This window comes from Rutidosis leptorrhynchoides, chromosome 1, assembly GCF_046630445.1.
Source record: "Rutidosis leptorrhynchoides isolate AG116_Rl617_1_P2 chromosome 1, CSIRO_AGI_Rlap_v1, whole genome shotgun sequence".
NCBI classification, from domain to species: Eukaryota; Viridiplantae; Streptophyta; class Magnoliopsida; order Asterales; family Asteraceae; genus Rutidosis; species Rutidosis leptorrhynchoides.
The window spans coordinates 426,077,774-426,097,040 of NC_092333.1; the positions used below are offsets into that span (position 1 = coordinate 426,077,774).

Genomic DNA, 19,267 nt, shown 5'->3' on the forward strand with positions numbered 1-19,267 from the left:
CATTAAAATCAAAACTATCAACACCATCAAATAATATTACATGACCATTCAAATATTGTATGGTTGGTGGTTTAGTCAACACACCACCATGATGTAACTTTACTGTAAACTTTGATGGATTATCAACTTAAACAAAAGAAATCATAGAAACAATTAATAAGAATTATGGTGGACTGATGAGCAAATTATTAATATGTAACAGATTAATTAAAATTATTGGTTTAACACATTAAAATATGACTAAGTCTATTTATAATATCCATATAGGTACATCAAAAACTTTTTCCATCAACAGATGAAAAAAATTTGTTTTAACAGATGAAAAATAAAAATTGTTTCAACAGATGCAAAAAAAAATTATACCATATAGTTCCATCAAATTTTCAATCTCGTAGTCAACTCTGATTGAATAGAAGGAATCAATCGGCATCTTACTTGTGGTTTATCGCCTGTGAAATAGGTTTTTGGTGTTATGAGCAAACATACGTCGTAGGGTTTGTAGTTGATGAAATAGTAATCATGCGTCTGATAGGAATAGCAAAGGGCGGTTTACATATTAAATATAAAAATATAAAATATAAAATTAGTATAAAATTGATGGGACCAAAATACCCTCACGTGAATAGCTCGTGACATTAGTTTGATGGCAACTAGTTAACAGATGTTAGGCATAAGGTCATCCGTGTCAAAAATCGAAAGATCGAGGTAAACGGGGTCAAAAAAATAGATAAAGGTTATCCGTGTTGCTTTGAACAAAGTTCAGGGACCAACGGCGCGATTTTGTCAATTCAAAATAGTAAGGAAATTCTCTACCACCTGTAACAAAGAACATTATAATGAAAAAAAATCAAGTCGGATTAAAATGAACTTAAAAAAGCAGTCATCATGGAGGGAAACTCTTAGTATTTTTCACTTAATTTACAACAGCAAAAAGGGTTGATGGTAACTAAATACTGATCTACATGTCAAACTAACTAAAAAATTATCAGTGTAGTAAACATCCCAAATAGTTCCTTTATGTGTGTATGTAAACATGTTTCACCACTACCTATATATAAGTTAAATCTTAATTTATACATTTACTGCTCTAATATTTCCTTCTTTATCTTCAAAAACTTGCATTGATGGGCCGCTTATGCCCCTAATGTAGTATTAATAATCAATATCGCTAAACATGTAGGAGGTTTCTTTAAATCCAAAATAGTAAGAAAATTCTCTACCACCTGTAACAAACAACATTATAATAAAAAAAACTCAAGTCGGTCTTAAATGAACTTAAAAAAGCAGTCCGCATGGAGGGACACTCTTAGTATTTTTCACTTAATTTACAACAACAAAAAGGGTTGGTGGTAACTAAATACTGATCTACATACCTGAACATTTTTAACAGCTTGATGGCTTTTTAAAGAACGGAAGACATTTAATCACTCTAACTACATATATGGAAGACATTTATCCTCAATGCCTGAGGTAGTTCTATATTTTTTTTATATGTACATAAATACGTACCACTTGTTCCTTAAAAGTACCAGCAGAAGCACTTCTTGCAAACAATCCAATCTTCTGTCCATGAACCATCCAAATCAAGAACGGAATCAATTGAAAGATCCAAATGCAACTTTACGGTCAATAGCATAAAGCTGGATCGCTTTATTGTAAGGTAGTTGAAGCTATATAGCACCAAATTGATAAACACGTTAATATATAACATCATAAATTGAAGTTTTAAATGCAATAAGTAACCATCTTTTTAGGAGATACAACAAATAGCAAAAGCAGAAAACCAAGGCTTGTTTATGAATCAGAATCTCTTACTAATTTGGTGATATAATTTCAAATGAAACAATGCCTCCTCAACACTCCTTGAAATGTATAATGTTCAATTGTCAAACCTACAAATAGTGGATAATGTAAAATTTTCAATTGTCCAACCTTTCAAATAGTGCATAAGTGTGATCAAAAAATAAAAAATATAGACTGCAAAAACTCTAAATAATGCTATGCACAAACTGTATATTAGAGAAGTTATTAAAACTAACCTTATAGACATGCTTCTGGTTTCCTGGCGTTAGAAATAATAACATCTTTACTAACATGTTATATATTGTCAATTGTTAAAGCAGTGTGCACAAAAAGCATCAGTTTCGTTTATCATCAGCATACCATCAAGACCCTGTTGTGGTGATTCAATAAACTATATTAATATTATAAAGGTGACTAAGTTGCCTATGTCATTTTATCAAACACCTTGACTGCATTCTAGAAAGATACATATCTCGCTTCAAGTCACAATTTCAAATGCATAGAGAAGATTACAAAACCATAAATAGTATACACAAACAAAAATGACCATTTTTTTTTGGGTAATGGGTTACCCCGATAAATATTATTAAAATATAATAAAAGAATGGAACATGTTACGCCCAATGGCTACAGCAGGGCACTGCAGCCCGAAGGAAAAAAAAAATAATAAAGACACGGCTAAAACAAAAAAGCTACAACCAAGCAACTAACACTTAAACCTAAGCGTAGAAGCAACACATTAGAAGTCCTCTAACTTCCACATAGATCGAATACGCGCCATAGAAGATGAGTCCTTGAACCGGATGGTGAGAAGCATCAAGCGAGTATTCGACACGATAGCCTCAAAAACTTGTTGTTCAGTACGAGCAACCTGCTTAAACAAATGAAAATTGCGCTCTTGCCAAATAACATAAACAGTAGCCACAAAACATAGTTTAGCAACCAAAACGTGAGCTAAATTTCGAGCAGAAACCAGCGTGAGCTTAGGCATAATACCTCGCCAATCGTTACCCCCTAAATCAAATTGCATCATACACTGCATCTTACTCCAAACATCCGCAGAAAACTTGCATTCGAAAAAAAGATGAGAATGTGAATCTGGGCAACTTCTACAAAACGGACAAAGTTGAATGCTTCCATCTCGCACATCCCACAGCTTGAGCTTATCTTGCGTTTCCAATTTCTCACCTAACAAAAGCCATAACAAGAAAGCATGTCTAGGAACACACTGAGAATACCACACAACCGCATACCAAGAAACTTTGTTGGCTTGAGGACGCAAGGAGTTCCACGCTCTCGAAACAGAAAAAATGCAAACCACCCCATGGAGGTCTTTCCATCCATATTTATTCGTAGAATTAGAAAGAATAGGAGCACTGAACGACAGCAGAGTGGGATATCTACGCACCCACCCTCGCGGCCATATCACCCCATCATTAGAAACCACATCACGAATAACACTTTTATCATTCCAGCCAGCTCGAGTAATATCATTATGAGTGACATTATTTGCTAGGATACCCAAATTACTCCAAGAGTCATGCCAAGCTGAACCAGTCGCTCCATCTCCCACAAGACAACAAATAAAATTACGAATCAACGAACGAATTAGAAGGATTTTACGCCAACTCCATGAAGCACCTGCCTTCAATTTGACTCTCCAAAAGTGATGAGAAGCAAGCTTGTACTCATAAGTCTACCTAACCCATAGCGAAGGCTTCAAAGTAAGAATCTGCCATGCATGAGATGCCATCAAGGCAATATTCCAGGTTTTCAATCTTTTAATACCCAATCCACCTTCGTCTTTAGGCAAACAAACGTCATCCCATTTCACTTTCGCTTTCCCTCTTTTCATAGGACCTTGACACCACAGAAATCCACGTAATAACTTTTCTATCTCTTTAATAATCATATCAGGGAGAATAAAGACGGAGCACCAGTAAAATTGCATAGCCGTAAGAACTGAAACAATCAGCTGGACTCTTCCTGCAAACGAAAGATATTTATTCACCCAACTGCAATCTTACCTTTAACCCTTTCAACTAAAATCTTGCAATCCCGATACACAAGACGTGAAGAAACAAAGGGGACTACGAGGTACCTCACTGGCAAACGACCTTCTTCAAAAGGAAGAGTAGCAAGAATAGAATTCTTTATACTAGCAGAAACATTACAAAAGAAGGTCGTGCTCTTCGGAAAACTTGTAACTAATCCGGAACATTTCTTGAACTCGTCTAACGACTCGCGAATCACATTGACAGAAGATATATTAGCATGGCAGAAAATAAATAGGTCATCCGCGAAACTAAGATTAACAATTTGAAACTTTTCACATTTCGGGTGATATCGAAAATCAGGAGCTCGACTAATATTCCTCTTAAGCATAAGCGTCAAAACTTCCATAACCAGTGTAAATATGTAAGGTGACATAGGGTCACCTTGTCTCAAACCCCTCTTCCCCCGAAAGAAACCATGCAATTCCCCATTTATATTAATAGAGAAAGACGTGGAGGAGACACGCCATAATCCATTTAACCATTTTCATCGAAAAGCCAAAACAGCTAAGAGTAACTTCGAGGAAATCCCAATCAACGGTGTCGTAAGCCTTCTGGATATCCACCTTAAAAGCACATCTAGACGTTCCTCGATCTAAGTGGTAATTCTTCATCAATTCCTGGGTCAAGAGAATATTATCAGAAATCCTCCACCCCGGTACAAAAGCCGATTGATTCGAACTAACTACTTCTTCCAGACTCTATTTGATGCGAGAAGTAATGATTTTACTTATCCCTTTATATATAACATTACATAACGAGATCGGCCGATAATCATTCACCTTACTCGGCGTTTGAACTTTCGGAAGTAAGGTTATAATAGTAGTATTAATATCTCTAAGCATTTGGCCCTTACAGAAAAATTCTTTAACTGCCCGAACCACATCATCGCTAACGATATCCCATGCCTCTTTGAAGAAGGCAGCAGAATATCCGTCCAGACCCGGAGACTTGCTATCCCCAATACCAAAAAAACATCTTTAACCTCTTGCGTGGTGAAAGGTCTGATCATTAAGGTAGCTTGTTGAGCACTAATCCGTTTTAAAAACAACGAACCTGGATCTCTTATTTCATCGCACGGGGTCGAAGTGCCCAAATTTTTTTTATAATGATCTACAAACATTTTCGGACCCTGACATCCTTCAACAAAGTTCCCATTAGCATCAGAAACAGCCTGAATCTTACTTCTATTCGCTTTACTTTTCACCACTTTATGGAAAAAGCTAGAATTAGAATCTCCCACTCGAAGCCATTCAATTTTTGACTTTTGTTTCAAAAAAACTCTCCTCGTGCAAAACCACTTCATTATAATCCTTCAACGCATCCCGTTCAATCTCACGCTTTTCAACTGAGAATGGATCAGAGTCAAGATTTTGCTGCGCAACATCCAGCTTAGCTCGACACTCAACAACTTTTTTTGTGAATATTACCTTTGAACCACATTAGCTTGCGCATGGGTTTCTTAAGCAATCGAAGCTTTTTTACTAATCAAAACTGTGCATGTCCATGAATTGTCTGATCCCACAAATTACTCACGTTCTGTTTAAACTCCTCATGTTAAGTAACAAAATTAGCAAACCTTAATAGTTTCGGCTTCACATTACGATGCAAGGGAAGTTTAATAACAGTCGGGAAATGATTAGAAATCCTATATGGATGAAAGACAACATACGCATAAGTATATTTATCGATAAACACATCGTTACCCATCACTCGATCAATTTTCTTTAGAGTTCCGGACAAGGCATGATTCCAAGTAAACTGAAACCCAGAGCAATTAATATCAGCCATACACAACCGATCTACACACTCCTGAAATTCTCTCATCGGAAGGGTGCAAGTAGAAGCACTCGTAGTAGATTCATCGGACCGAAGAGCAACATTAAAGTGACCCATTAACAACCAAGGCTCATTCCCGACAAACCCACGGTGCTTACATAAGTCATTCCATAAAATACGCCTTCGAACATATCCGTTATCAGCATATATAAATGAAACATATACATTCCAATCCATACTAGCAGACCGAACCAAGCAGTTAATCACTTGATCCGTCACATTAATAACCACAAGTTGAACAATACCCGGATCCCAACCAACAATTATTCTCGCACCACGACTACACACATTATTATTCGACGACCAATTCCAAGACGAAAACACATAAGAGCAAATACTATTCAAGTTATTAATGGCTACATGTGATTCGAGAATAGCACACACGCACAACTTATTCGAATGTATAATATCACGAACCTCATTTTGTTTCGGAGTGAGGTTCAACCCCCGAATGTTCCAAGAAGTGAAACTAGTCATTGTAAACCATCGACACCGGGAGTGCTTGCCCCCTCAAACATGTTTTTTCCTGCAATAAACTGCCCCATTTCACCCTTGTCCGGCTCAACATCACTCTCTTCATCAACCAATTTTAGCTCAGCATTATCATCAGGTTGGTCAACAAGAGGACCGAATTTATTACCTAAATGAACATCATCAGACTTTAAATTCTTTTTAGCATCATTATGACCTGTATTAGCATTCACATTTTGTTTAGCATCATTATGACCTGTATTAGCATTCACATTTTGTTTAGGCCTATACACGAGTTTGGGTTTGCCTTTGCCCATGTTAAAACCACCACTAAGATTATTATTCTTACTTAAACCAACATTTTTTTTATGATTAACACGAACAAAGCCATATGTATCAGGCTGAACTTCTTGTGCAGTCTCTACCACAACAACTTTCGGACATTGGGAATCATTGTGCCCAAACACTTTACAACACGAGCAACGGGGTGGCTTCCAGTCATACTCAATACGCACTTCATCTATGGTATTACCGCTCCCATTGATGTTTGGTGTAGCCACTTTCAAGGATTCTTTCAATACTTGCTTAGATGATACCTCTATCATAGCCCGAGCAAAATTCGGACGACCCCAGGATTCGAGGCACATGGTGCTTGTATAAGCATCCAACATCATAGGACGTCCAATTTTAGAAGCAATGACGCTTAACCCAACTTCCGTGTATCCAACCAATGGCACCTCATATAAACGAACCCAAACTGGCACCTTTGTTAAATCGTCTTTTGTTAACGACACATTAGGAGACCACTGATTCAGAGTAATCGGAATGGTCCTAATCATTCAAAGACCATTCTGTAAAACACTCATCGTCCCTTCTTTGGACGAGAATTTGAAAAAGAAAAATCCCTTCGAGTTCATCATTGTTTTCTCGAGCCCGAATTTCTTCCATACATTCATGGCGTAATTCTGCACCACAGGAAACTCACTCGTTTACCAATGAAATATCCGTACAGCGTATGAGTGTACCTAGATGCAGGTTCTTTAACCGCCTCCAACGGGATAACAACATCAACCCCGTCCTCTAGCACATCAGTCTGATCAATTTGTCTAGAATTTATTGATTTTTTCACGTTAGTTCCAGCAACAGCGCTGACATAGGTCTTACCATGTCGAGGAGAACACTCCTTTTGAACATTACCCTCGTTAACATTCTGAACCACAGGCATATCGACCTTTGAAATTGCCGGAACAGAGGGTTCCACTTCTTCATCTGATGCACTAGATGCAGAATGCACACTATTGTCATCGTTCATATTACTCGTATTACCAGATTTATGCAAAACAGCAAACCCTGGGATCGAGATATAATCATTCAGACTAGATACAAACGGGTCATGTTTAATCGGCTCATCAACACGATCAACATGCCCCTTATTGTTATTCTTCACAACATCATGATCAATTACCGATCCATCACCACCAACCTTACGGCTACGTAATACCCTAGGAGCTGTTAGTGGCGGTTTTTTATTATTATTGCCACCAGAAGACTTGCCCATAATTACACGAGAAGCAAAACAGAACCAAAAGAAAAGAATTAAGCAGTTACGATTGAAAAATTGCTGGAAAAATTACGCCAGAAAAAAATCGCCCAATATCGCACGAAAAAGACGGAGCATTGCTAGGGTTAAATTGTTTTGGGAGAAAAAGGATGCATGTTTTTAATGAGTTATCAAATATACAACCAACACAAATGACCATGTAAAATACATAAACATAAATGAATACTTGCAATGCAACTGATTAATAATAAATCACAACTTAGAAGTTCTTGAATTGAATACATTCTTACACAAACAGAAAGTTTAGTAACCTAACTTTCAATTGCATTAAACTTATAGTAACTGAGAAGCAACAATTGAACTAACTAAATTGATAAACATGAAATCGTGACTATACAAAGAAAAGAAAAAGCTTACTCAAGTGAAATCGATTTATAGATCTGGGAATTGTGGATTATTTTTTTTAGGGTTTGGATGTTTAGAGGAAGGAGGAGCGATGATTGAGTTTATGAACGGCTGATATAATACTCCGTATAAGACCACACATATTGCAGCGTTTGTTGCCTTGAATCCGCCCACAAACGTCCCACAAACGCCCGGAATGGGGCGTTTGTGGGCGTTTGTGTTGGGGCGTTTGTCAAACTAACACGGGCATAAAAATGTGCGTTTGTGATTTTTTGTTTTTAATTTTTTTCTACTTTTTTCACCACTTTTTAACCCAACCTCCAATCATATTTTGACACATCACCCACAAACGCTCTTACAAAAGCCCCCCATTACAACTCCCCCCAAAATATCATGGCCCAGTCACAGTTTTTCCCCAAAAAGTGCAACTCTACCACTCCACGTCACAGTCACCATTATCTATGGTCTAATGAATAGATGGTGGGTTTCCAAGGCAGACGTGATTATTATTAACACAAATTATTTTTAATTTATAATTAATAAGTAATTATGACATCATTAAGTGTGCTTAGAATTTTTTGAAATTTTTTTTGATTTTTTTTATGCTTGAAAAATGTGTATTTATGAAATCATTATTTTAGAATTTTAATAGAAACTATAGAATTGGTTGCACCGTCTCTTTTTATCACTTTATCTTCAACCTCTAAATCCCCAAAAAAACGCATTAACAACACGAAGCTCTTCAGTAATTAAAGTTTTTTTTTTTATCGTTCATTAACGTTTGCCTCCTTGTGTTATATTATGCTTTCCTCAAATTAAGTTTATACGTTCTTAATTATTTGTGTTCTTTTCTTATTTATATTTGCAGATGGGGCATGCGAAACTGAAGATGGAACTCATACAGAAAGAGAAAACACGAAACACGACGTACCAAAAATGAAAGCTCGGGATCATAAAGAAAGCTACCCAATTCACCATAAGACTGATTCATCATGGAGATGCATAAAGATATAGTGCTTGCAACTTACAAGGAGATTAAATCCTACAAACCACTTGCGTATGCTACCAAAGAAGTTAAAACTTATGGTTCCTATGATAGATTTTTAGTTTTATTCATTTTATACGATATCTTGTTGTAGTTGAAGTTTGTTGTATGTATATTTACTTTCTTTTCCATGGAGGATGAGCACAACGCTTTCTTCTATGTTTTTTTGGTAAATTAAAAATAAACGTCACTACTTAATATTAAAAAATAATCACACGCTTATATTTGTATTTGTAACATGAAAATATTATATCACGTTTTATTGAGACTATTCTATCTATAACTCACAACAATAATTTTACGGGCTTCAAAACCTTGACAATTAGTGTGAAACCCCATGCTTATTTTAGACCGTTGTGTTTTATATGTCGATGTGAATTTGTATGTCTACCTGTGTTAAATCTTTTAGTTTTAGACGTCTGAATTGATTGTGAAGAAAAAATCAATTCCTAATGCATATTTTTCAATTGTGAAAAATCAATTTTTGATTAACAGTTTCCCATTTTTTGTATTGATGCATCATTTTGTAAATATTTATATGATAAATGTACTTCTCATTCAAAAGGTACCTTATCAAGAAGCTACTCATTTTTGGTTCAAGTTTTCAACAACTGCTACATGCAAAAACTTTTGACAACATGACACGATGTTGAGTAAAGACTTAATGTAACACAATATGCATCACGAATAGTTTATAGTCTTTAAGACAATCTTCAATTGAAAAACATGGGACGCTGTAGATTGAAGAATCTATGTAGCTTAATTATTATATGCAAAATAGATTGAAGACTTAAGATTCAAGACCACTCAATTGAGCATATAAACTAAGTGTGTTTTTTTAATACTTTATGTAACAGATTAGTGTATGGTATTGTAATATATGATTGATGTTATTGGTTATTCTTACATTTTCCTAACTGTTAATTACTAGTGCTGTTAAATACTTAAACGATGGTTTTTGCACGATTTTGTACCAACCCATGCAATGCACGGGCTCTAAAACCTTGTATATATATATATATATATATATATATATATATATATATATATATATATATATATATATATATATATATATATATATATATATATATAACATAAAGTTAAACATCACCTAATTAAAAGTTAAAAGTTATTTAAAGATTATATATATATATATATATATATATATATATATATATATATATATATATATATATATATATATATATATATATATATATATATATATATATATATAAACGTCTATAAATCGTGAAGAAAAATCCTATGTGTCAATCCTTAAGCACCTCTTACTCACTTTTGATGACGTGTTAATCCAGTACTTAATCACAATTAACATTAATTACTCTACCTAATATCCACGCTGACATCTTAATTCCACAATCACAGAAAACGTTCCTAACGTTGCTCTCCGATCCATCTCCCTGCAAACCCAATACCTCAATTGATTCAACCGAAAAACACATGGATATATGATTTGCAATCAATCAGATGCGATTGATAAACCAGTAAACAAATCACCATAAAAACCTTTCATCATCTCTCTTCGATCCGAAAATTCCATTACGAATCATGCAATTTGGTGGATTTATAAATCATGAACTATAGATCATCATCGATCGATACTGATTCTACCGATGAACCATGTCATTTGGCCGATTTATCCATCAATCGGGTGTTTTTTATATAGTTCATCATCGATTTATACATGGATGCGTCATTCAGGTTTTTTTTTTTATATATTAGTCAATTCAATAAAAGTTATTAAAAGAGAGCCCATTACGTAAGGTAAACACAATCATATGTATCATTGTTAAAACTAAGATACATCATTGTCAAAATAGTCAAAGCATATGTATCATGTTAACGCACACAACGTGCTTGATGAAATGACAAAGATGTATATTTATTGTGTTAGCTTACCACCATTGTTGATTGCATTAAACTGGTGTGTTTCTCAATACTAATGTCTATATTCTTATGCTTTTTGTTTGTTGTTATGCACTTATACTATTCACATATTTCTTTATACTCTTCATCAGTCATTTTTAATTGCTAGTAGTATCATGGATATGAGCTATTCTATGCAGATTATTGCTACATGTGTTGCTAAGTCCATTAGTAAATATTATAAGTAGCAATATGGGCGGATTCGTAAGGACTAATCAATGGTGCACAATATGTTTTTGTTAGTTCACATGAGGAAGTGCAGTTGGTGAAAGTGCGAAACTGTGTGAAAAGTATTACTATATTGATAGCTTCAAATTACATGGTAATATAGTGATATATAAGGTACTTACATAATCATTAATTTTAATTGAGTTTTAATGATTGTTTTATGGCATGTCATATTTCACTAAACATTTAGCATTGCTATTTGTGACGTTCTTATTCATATCTTATAGTAACATGCTTCTAATATGTTTAAGTGACCCGTTTAGTAACCGAACCTAATACAAATTTTTGCTTAGATGCTGACCCATTTTATGTTTACAACAAATAATTAGTAATCTGCTTTTAATTATGTAAAACCGTAAAAGTGACCCATATACACTCTTATTAACTATAATCTTTATGATGATTATGCAATTTACATCCATCTATAAATATATGACTTATCTGCTAATAAAAATAATTTTAGTAATCTGTGTATGGAGGTAATGCTTCATCAAATTTTGACCTATCTGTTAACCGTCTAGCTGATGTTTGGAAATTTTGGTACGTTTAAATATCATTGAATCTATGTAGATGGGCAATGACTCTTCAATTGTAACATCCCGTTTTCCCGTACATGTCTAAAGGTACTTATTTAATCGCTAGTACGCTTACAACTCGTTCTTTATGTGATGAAATGAAATAATTTGTGTTAGTTGATATATATATATATATATATATATATATATATATATATATATATATATATATATATATATATATATATATTTAGAATATATGCATGTATAAGTATATGCATGGGTTTTTGTTGATGTTAAGTCATGTGAGGCTTAAAGACAAAGTTTAGACGTATGTAGGAAGCGTGAACATGGTGTACAAGTTGTATAAATCGATAATTGGTTTTAAGTAGTCGAAATGGTCAGGTGCAGCCTTTTGTCGATCCGCGAGAAGGTTTGGCGCGCCGCGACGTTGCACGTAAATCTGAGTCAGGAGCCGAGTAAAACATATCTGAATTTATGTTATTTGTCGCTCCGCGATAAAGGAAGTCGCGCCGCGACAATCCTGGCAGTCTGATGCCGAATTCAGCTTTTAAAGAGTGGGGTTCAAGGGCAAATTCGTCATTTTACGTGTAGATCTGATTGGAGCATTTAATCCCCACCACTTATCCATTTTATTCATTTTCTTTTCCTTTTTCTTTCTCAATTTCCTCTCAAAACACAAAACTTACTTAGATTAAACTTGAGATTTGAAGGTGAAGAATTGAGATTCAATCCTTGGAGCAAGAATTAAAGTTGTTCTCCTCGTTCTTGGCTACGAGTGGATAATGTTGGTAAGTCTTAACTCCGTATTTTGAGTTTTAGATAATTTATAGCTAGGGTTTGGCCATTAGAGGCTTGTAAAGACCCATTTGGGGATTTAATGGGTGAATTTGGGTTAATTTGATGTAAGGAAACCCTAATAGCTTTGATCTAGGGTTTTGTCCATGTAAATTGAGATTTGTAAGTGTTAATGGTGTTGTTAGTCACTAATACACTTGTAGAATGGTGAAAACTTTTTAATGGGTTAAGTTAACCAAAGTTATTAGTATAAGTGTTAAAATGGGTCAAATGAGTGATTGTTTACCTAATTAGATGAGATGGGTATGAAATACCCATAATTTGTGCTAGTTGGTTATAGTTGACACAAATCACTAGCTTTTAGTGATTTATATTGAGTCTTGGCAATTAATGGGCGGTTTTGGTATAAATGAGTCATTTAATGCAAACGGGTCATTAAATGCTCAAGTGTTGAATGTTGGCGTTTGGTCCAACTAGTTTGTGTATTGAATGTATACTTATTGCTTTAGGTACTTTGCTTTGAAGCCTTCGGAAGTGCATAATCATCATCTTGGCGTTAAGGTAAGTGGGATAAGTATACATGTATGTATATAATGTATGTATTTGTATGAATGGATATGTGTTGTCCGAGTTGGTGGTATATGTCGTTGTACACTAACGGTTTCTATGAATGGATATGCGTTGTCCGAGTTGGTGGTATATGTCGTTGTACACTAACGGTCGATTGGGTGGATATGTGTTGTCCAAGGGTTAGTGATATATGTTGTTGTACACTAACAGTTGTTGTGAACACCGATGGGAAATTCGAGTACCATTCCTTTGTACAATTGGTTAACCATGGTTGTGTGAATTAGTGATTGGCATATTAAATTGTGAGCTATATGCCATTCATGTTGCTAGCTTATTGTGTATTGCGGATAGTAGTTTATGCTTGTCGTTGGCATGGTTGTTGAATTGCTAGCTTGTTTGTGGTATTATGTAAGTGAATGCAAGTAGATAGATTATATATGCATATGTATAATTATTGCACTCACTAAGCGTTAGCTTACCCCTCTCGTTGTTTATCTTTTTCGATGCAGGTGCGGACAAGGGAAAGGGGGTTATTGGATACTAGTTACCCCGTGTTGGATACTTGTTGAAGCTTTTGAAGTTGGCCTAGTGTTTTGGGTAGTTTAGCCCCAAACCATGCTCGAAGTGTTGTTTGGATTAAAACTATCATCTTTGAATGGGTCAAACTTGTATTACATTTGTTAAGGGCCTTCGTGCCGTTTGTAAACATTTAACTTGCGATATTGTTTAAATGGGTTATATGTAACCGTTTGATTGGGCGCTAATGGCTTGTTATTAAAAAAAAAATTGTCGTATTGATATGGAGGGGGCTTTTCGTACTTGTGAATGCCCTCTCGATAAGAAGACGAGGTACGGTTGTAGCATGTTGAGAGGTGATGCTAAGTTATGGTGGGATGCGAAAATCCAACTTTATGGCGAAGAACAATGTATGGATTTTACTTGGGACGAGTTCAAGGCGGAGTTTTTCCAAGAGTACCGAACTTCGGCCGATCTTACTAGACTTAAGAACGAGTTGCGTGCCTTGAGGCAAGGGTCGATGGATTTAAAAAACTCTCAAATCTGTTTTCTTGTCAAAGACCCAATTTTGCCCGGAGTATGTCGGGAATGATAAAATGTTGAAAGAAGACTTTTACCGAACCTTGAACGATAGTTATCAAGAGAAAATTAGTGTGAACGTGGTGAAAAGTTTTGATGAGTTGTTTAATATGGCCAAAGGTTTTGAGTCGCTCGTCTTGAGAAAAAGCGGCTTTACTTTTGGCAAAAGGAAGTTTGAAGCTACTAGTCATTTGAACAAGAAGAGTAAGGGTGTGAGTGAGAGTGTTGGTAGTGTGAAGAAGGTCGTCTCTGGTGGTCATGTGGTCACTTGCTATAATTGTGGGAAAAAAGGTCACATTTCTCGTGATTGTCCGAAACCATCATCTACAACCACGCTCACTTGTTTTAATTGTGGTAAGGAAGGGCACCGAAGGACGGAGTGTCCCGATTTGCGGGGCGATCATGTTAAGAGGTTGGAAAAAGCGGCGGGCACGGCTAAGGGGCGAAATTATTTGATGACCAATGATGAGGCCAAGCAATCCAATGAAGTTGTCTCAGGTACTTTCATGGTTAACTCTAATCCGGCAAGGATATTATTTGATAGCTGTCATAACTTTTCCTTAACCATAAGAACGTGTTAGATAACGTATGATTTCATTGCGAGGTATTGACCTCTATATGCGACATTTTTAAAAGAGAAACTGCATATATTATACATTACAAACCATAACCATTATTTTTGTTACAAGCTTTAGACAATAAAAAGATGATTATCGTTTAGCGATAATCTTCGACTTACAAACTTTACATATAATGATAACAACACGATTTCGAGCATATTTTACAACACAAATCCTTAGGTATGCAGTTTTATTTTTGACACAAATATGCGTACGCAAGATCCTGCTCAAATTCAACATAATGCAGCGGAAGCTTTAGTAATCACCTGAGAATAGACATGTTTTAAAAGGTCAACATAAAGTTGGTGAGATATAGGTTTAATGCCGGCAGCAATATATATATATAGACCACAAGATTTCGTATATAAACAGTTTAATAAAAATATTCTAAGCGGTTGAGCACTTGGTAACCATACTTAACATTTAATCACGTCGCATATTCCCTTTATTATGAAATCTTACTACACCGTACCAAGTGTAGTCACGAAACGAAGTACTGTGCAACCGTTGAATACTGGTCGTCCAGTCCGGTTGGGGTTGTCAGGCCCGATAGATCTATCAACAGGATTCGCGTTTACAATACCGCTGTAAATAACAGTTACCAAGCTACAGGGAAGTATGCCAGTGGTACAACTCAACGTAGAATATATTTTTCAGTTACTTGTGTCCATATCGTAAAACATAAAATACATGTATTCTCATCCCGAAATATTTAGAGTTTAAAAGTGGAACTATATACTCACTTTCGTCTTGAAGATATATATATAATTTGACTTGGTCTCCGGTTGATATCACGAACCTATCCATATATAATATATCAATACCTTTTCTTTTTAAACAAACGTCACATATATATACTTGTTATACTTTTAATACTTTGAATAATTCCTTAGTCCGTAGTTAGCAGTTCGTTGTTAGTAATTCAATTTTAATGGTTCATTTTTAGATGTTTAATATACCCGCAATGAAATAAATAAAACCCCCAACGAAATAAATAAAACCCCATCGTATATGTATTGGTCGAGATTAATCTTGACCCATGGTACCGGTGTTGTCAAATGACGTGTTGCGTACATAAAGTACCGGTGTTGTCAAATGACGTGTTGCGTACAATCATGGGATCTTATGATTAATCTTCTCGTGTTGTTTACGGGTGATCCTGAACCATATAAAATTGAATTATAAGTACATATATATAAAATATCATGTTAACTTAAAAAGATGTGATTTATTTAATTTTTTCCCAATTATTTTCGTGGCTAAACTAGTCTTGGATATCCGATTTTGTTTCGGTCATAGTTTCTTCGTTACAACTCCGTTTTCGTTGATTCAACTTGCCATCTCCTTGGATCGAGTCCCTCTTTAAGACTATGAACTGTAAATACCTTAGTTTGTATTCAAAATCACACGGCATAGGTCAAACTTTAGTGAAACTTATGAAGTTAATCATTTTCCATCATGTAAACAACCTCAAATGATTATTTTTCTAAAAAAACTTATACTTTGAGTTAAATCATTAAATTTTTATGTGTTATCATATTCATAGTAAAAATCATTTTTCCAGAAAATAAACCTCCAATTCAAAGTTTAAGATGGTTTTTAATTATCCAACCCAAAACAGCCCCCGGTTGCACTCCGACGTCGTAAATTCAGTTTTTAAGGTGTTCTTTGAAAAACCAAGTTATACCTTGTTAAGTTAGCATATAATTAAGATATGTTACAGGTCTTGAAGTATTTTAAAATTTAAGTTAGAAGGATCTATTTAGTTTGCGAACAAGTTTGAAATCATTCAAACTATGTTCTAGTTTATAAACTCTTATATATATAGCTTTAAATATATGAATTGAAAAAGAGTTGAAGTAGAGTTTTTACCTCAAGTTTAAAATGTAAAGTTGCTGGAAAGAAGTAGTAAAATAAAAGTTGAGAGAGTTCTTGCAAGTGTGTGTGAAAATTGGAAGTAAAATTTGGAAAATGAATGTGTAAAAATGAGTTAGAAATGGTGCTTATTTATAGGCTTGAAAATTTGGTTTTTAGTGAAAATATCTAAGATAAGTTAAAATTTATTATGTCATGAATGACATATTATTCCAATAATTGAAGATTTCTATTGGTATATACCAATAGTAAATACTTCTAGAAGCTGTGTATAGTACCCTAGATATACGTATAGGATTATTGAGGAAACGGAACGAGAATTCAAATATAACTATCTTTTGTAAATATACTTATATTGTTTTATGTATAAAAGCCCTTTAAAAATGATTAAATACATTACTTATACGATATATGTATAAACATTATAAATCATCAGTATTTATGTCAAATAACGTTACGTAGGTTATTGTTTTGAAAACTTAAGTTAGTAGTTTCAAAATATACTTATGACTTTTTGTTATTAATACAAAATGAGATATTAAAACATCCTTAGATCATGTTAAATATGTATGTATAATTATCATATATTGTATAGTTCGTGATATCATCGGTCAAACTAGACGGTCAAACGTTGTGTAAAACTCTTTTCAAAAACATAAGTCTCAACAATTTGGATTGCTTATCATGTTGGTAAGGTTTAATTTATGTAAATATTAATCTCATAAGTATAGAACGATCAGAAAAGTGCGGGTCGTTACAGTACCTACCCGTTAAATAAATTTCGTCCCGAAATTTTAAAATTGTACCTATTTTGCTTCATCGAGAAACAAGTGTGGATACTTTTGTTTCATCTGATCCTCTCGTTCCCAAGTAAACTCAGGACCTCTTCGAGCATTCCAACGAACCTTAACGATTGGTATGTTGCTCTGCTTGAGCTGTTTAACTTCACGATCCATGATTTCGATTGGTTCTTCGATGAATTGTAGTTTCTCATCGACATGGATTTCTTCAAGAGGAATGGTGAGGTCTTCCTTTGCAAGACACTTCTTAAGGTTTGAGACGTGAAAGGTATTGTGTACTCCGGCGAGTTGTTGCGGTAACTCGAGTCGATAAGCTACCGGTCCAATGCGTTCGATGATCTTGAACGGGCCTACATATCTTGGGTTCAGTTTACCTCTTTTACCGAAACGTATTACACCTTTCCAAGGTGACACCTTTAGCATAACCATGTCCCCAATCTAAAACTCTAATGGTTTCCTTCGGACATCGGCGTAGCTCTTTTGGCGACTTCGGGCTGTTTTCAATCTCTCCTTGATTTGTACTATCTTCTCAGTCGTTTCGTGTATGATCTCGGGACCAGTTAATTGTCGATCTCCTACTTCATTCCAACAGATAGGAGATCTACACTTCCTTCCATACAATGCTTCGAATGGTGCAGCTTTAATGCTTGCATGATAACTATTATTATACGAAAATTCTGCTAACGGTAGATACTTATCCCATCCGTTTCCAAAATCGATCACACATGCCCTGAGCATGTCTTCAAGAGTCTGAATCGTTCTTTCACTCTGCCCGTCGGTTTGCGGATGATATGCGGTACTCATATCTAAACGAGTTCCTAGTGCCTCCTGCAGTGATTGCCAGAACTTTGAGGTAAATCTACTATCACGATCGGATATAATGGAAATAGGTATTCCATGCCTTGAAACAATTTCCTTTATACACAATCGTAATAGTTTCTCCATTCTATCCGTTTCCTTTATAGGCAAGAAATGGGCAGATTTGGTAAGACGATCAACAATCACCCAAATGGTGTCGTATCCCCAGGCAGTCTTTGGTAACTTCGTGATGAAATCCATGGTAATACCATCCCATTTCCATTCTGGGATTTCTGGTTGTTGAAGTAACCCTGATGGTTTCTGGTGTTCTGCCTTGACCTTGGAACAAGTTAAACACTCCCCAACATATGTTGCAACGTCTGTCTTTAAGTTAGGCCACCAATAATGTGTCTTAAGATCTTGATACATCTTTCCAACTCCAGGATGTATCGAGTATCTTGTCTTATGTGCCTCGTTCAATATCAACTTCCTTAATCCACCCAACTTCGGTACCCAAATACGGTTTGAAAAATATCGAATTCCATCTTCCCGTATAACGAGTTGCTTCTCATACTTCTTCATTATTTCATGTCCTATATTTTCTTTAGTAAGTGCTTCTCGTTGAACTTCTTTGATTTGTGAGTTGAGATTCATGCGAATTTTTATGTTCATCGCTCGTACTCGAATTGGTTCTCGTTCCTTTCTGCTTAGTGCGTCAGCCACCACATTCGCTTTCCCGGGATGATAACGAATTTCACAATCATAGTCGTTTATTAACTCGACCCACCTACGTTGCCTCATGTTCAGCTGTTTTTG

The 19,267-nt window shown here is 35.2% G+C and overlaps 1 protein-coding gene and 1 long non-coding RNA gene across 7 annotated transcripts in view; one reads left to right on the top strand and one right to left on the bottom strand.

The window, feature by feature from the left end:
• Positions 1 to 297: 297 nt before the first annotated feature.
• Positions 298 to 8,246, bottom strand: LOC139886595 (uncharacterized). 6 transcript variants are annotated; one of them, XR_011772514.1, is made up of 4 exons: positions 8,146 to 8,246; positions 2,040 to 2,173; positions 1,816 to 1,892; positions 298 to 1,670 (listed from the first exon to the last, which is right to left on the bottom strand). XR_011772514.1 is itself a non-coding variant. In XM_071870451.1 (4 exons), exons 1-2 carry the CDS (start codon positions 7,004 to 7,006, stop codon positions 6,170 to 6,172), a joined length of 750 nt encoding a protein of 249 aa, XP_071726552.1. In that variant the 5' UTR covers positions 7,007 to 8,027; the 3' UTR covers positions 298 to 1,670; positions 1,816 to 1,892; positions 2,040 to 6,169. The 6 variants fall into 6 exon arrangements, 5 of the variants coding, with proteins under 5 accessions (XP_071726552.1, XP_071726550.1, XP_071726551.1 ...); XM_071870451.1 differs by lacking the exon at positions 8,146 to 8,246 and adding an exon at positions 6,424 to 8,027 and having other exon boundaries at positions 2,040 to 6,336; XM_071870449.1 differs by lacking the exon at positions 8,146 to 8,246 and having other exon boundaries at positions 298 to 816; positions 1,510 to 1,670; positions 2,040 to 8,027.
• A 3,887-nt stretch (positions 8,247 to 12,133) lies between these two features.
• The window catches only part of LOC139872363 (uncharacterized), a 32,184-nt gene continuing 25,050 nt past the window's right edge, over positions 12,134 to 19,267 (top strand). Inside the window, exons 1-2 of the long non-coding RNA XR_011767019.1 lie at positions 12,134 to 12,686; positions 13,203 to 13,254. This is a non-coding gene — a long non-coding RNA (uncharacterized lncRNA). The remainder of the gene's footprint in view (positions 12,687 to 13,202; positions 13,255 to 19,267) is intronic.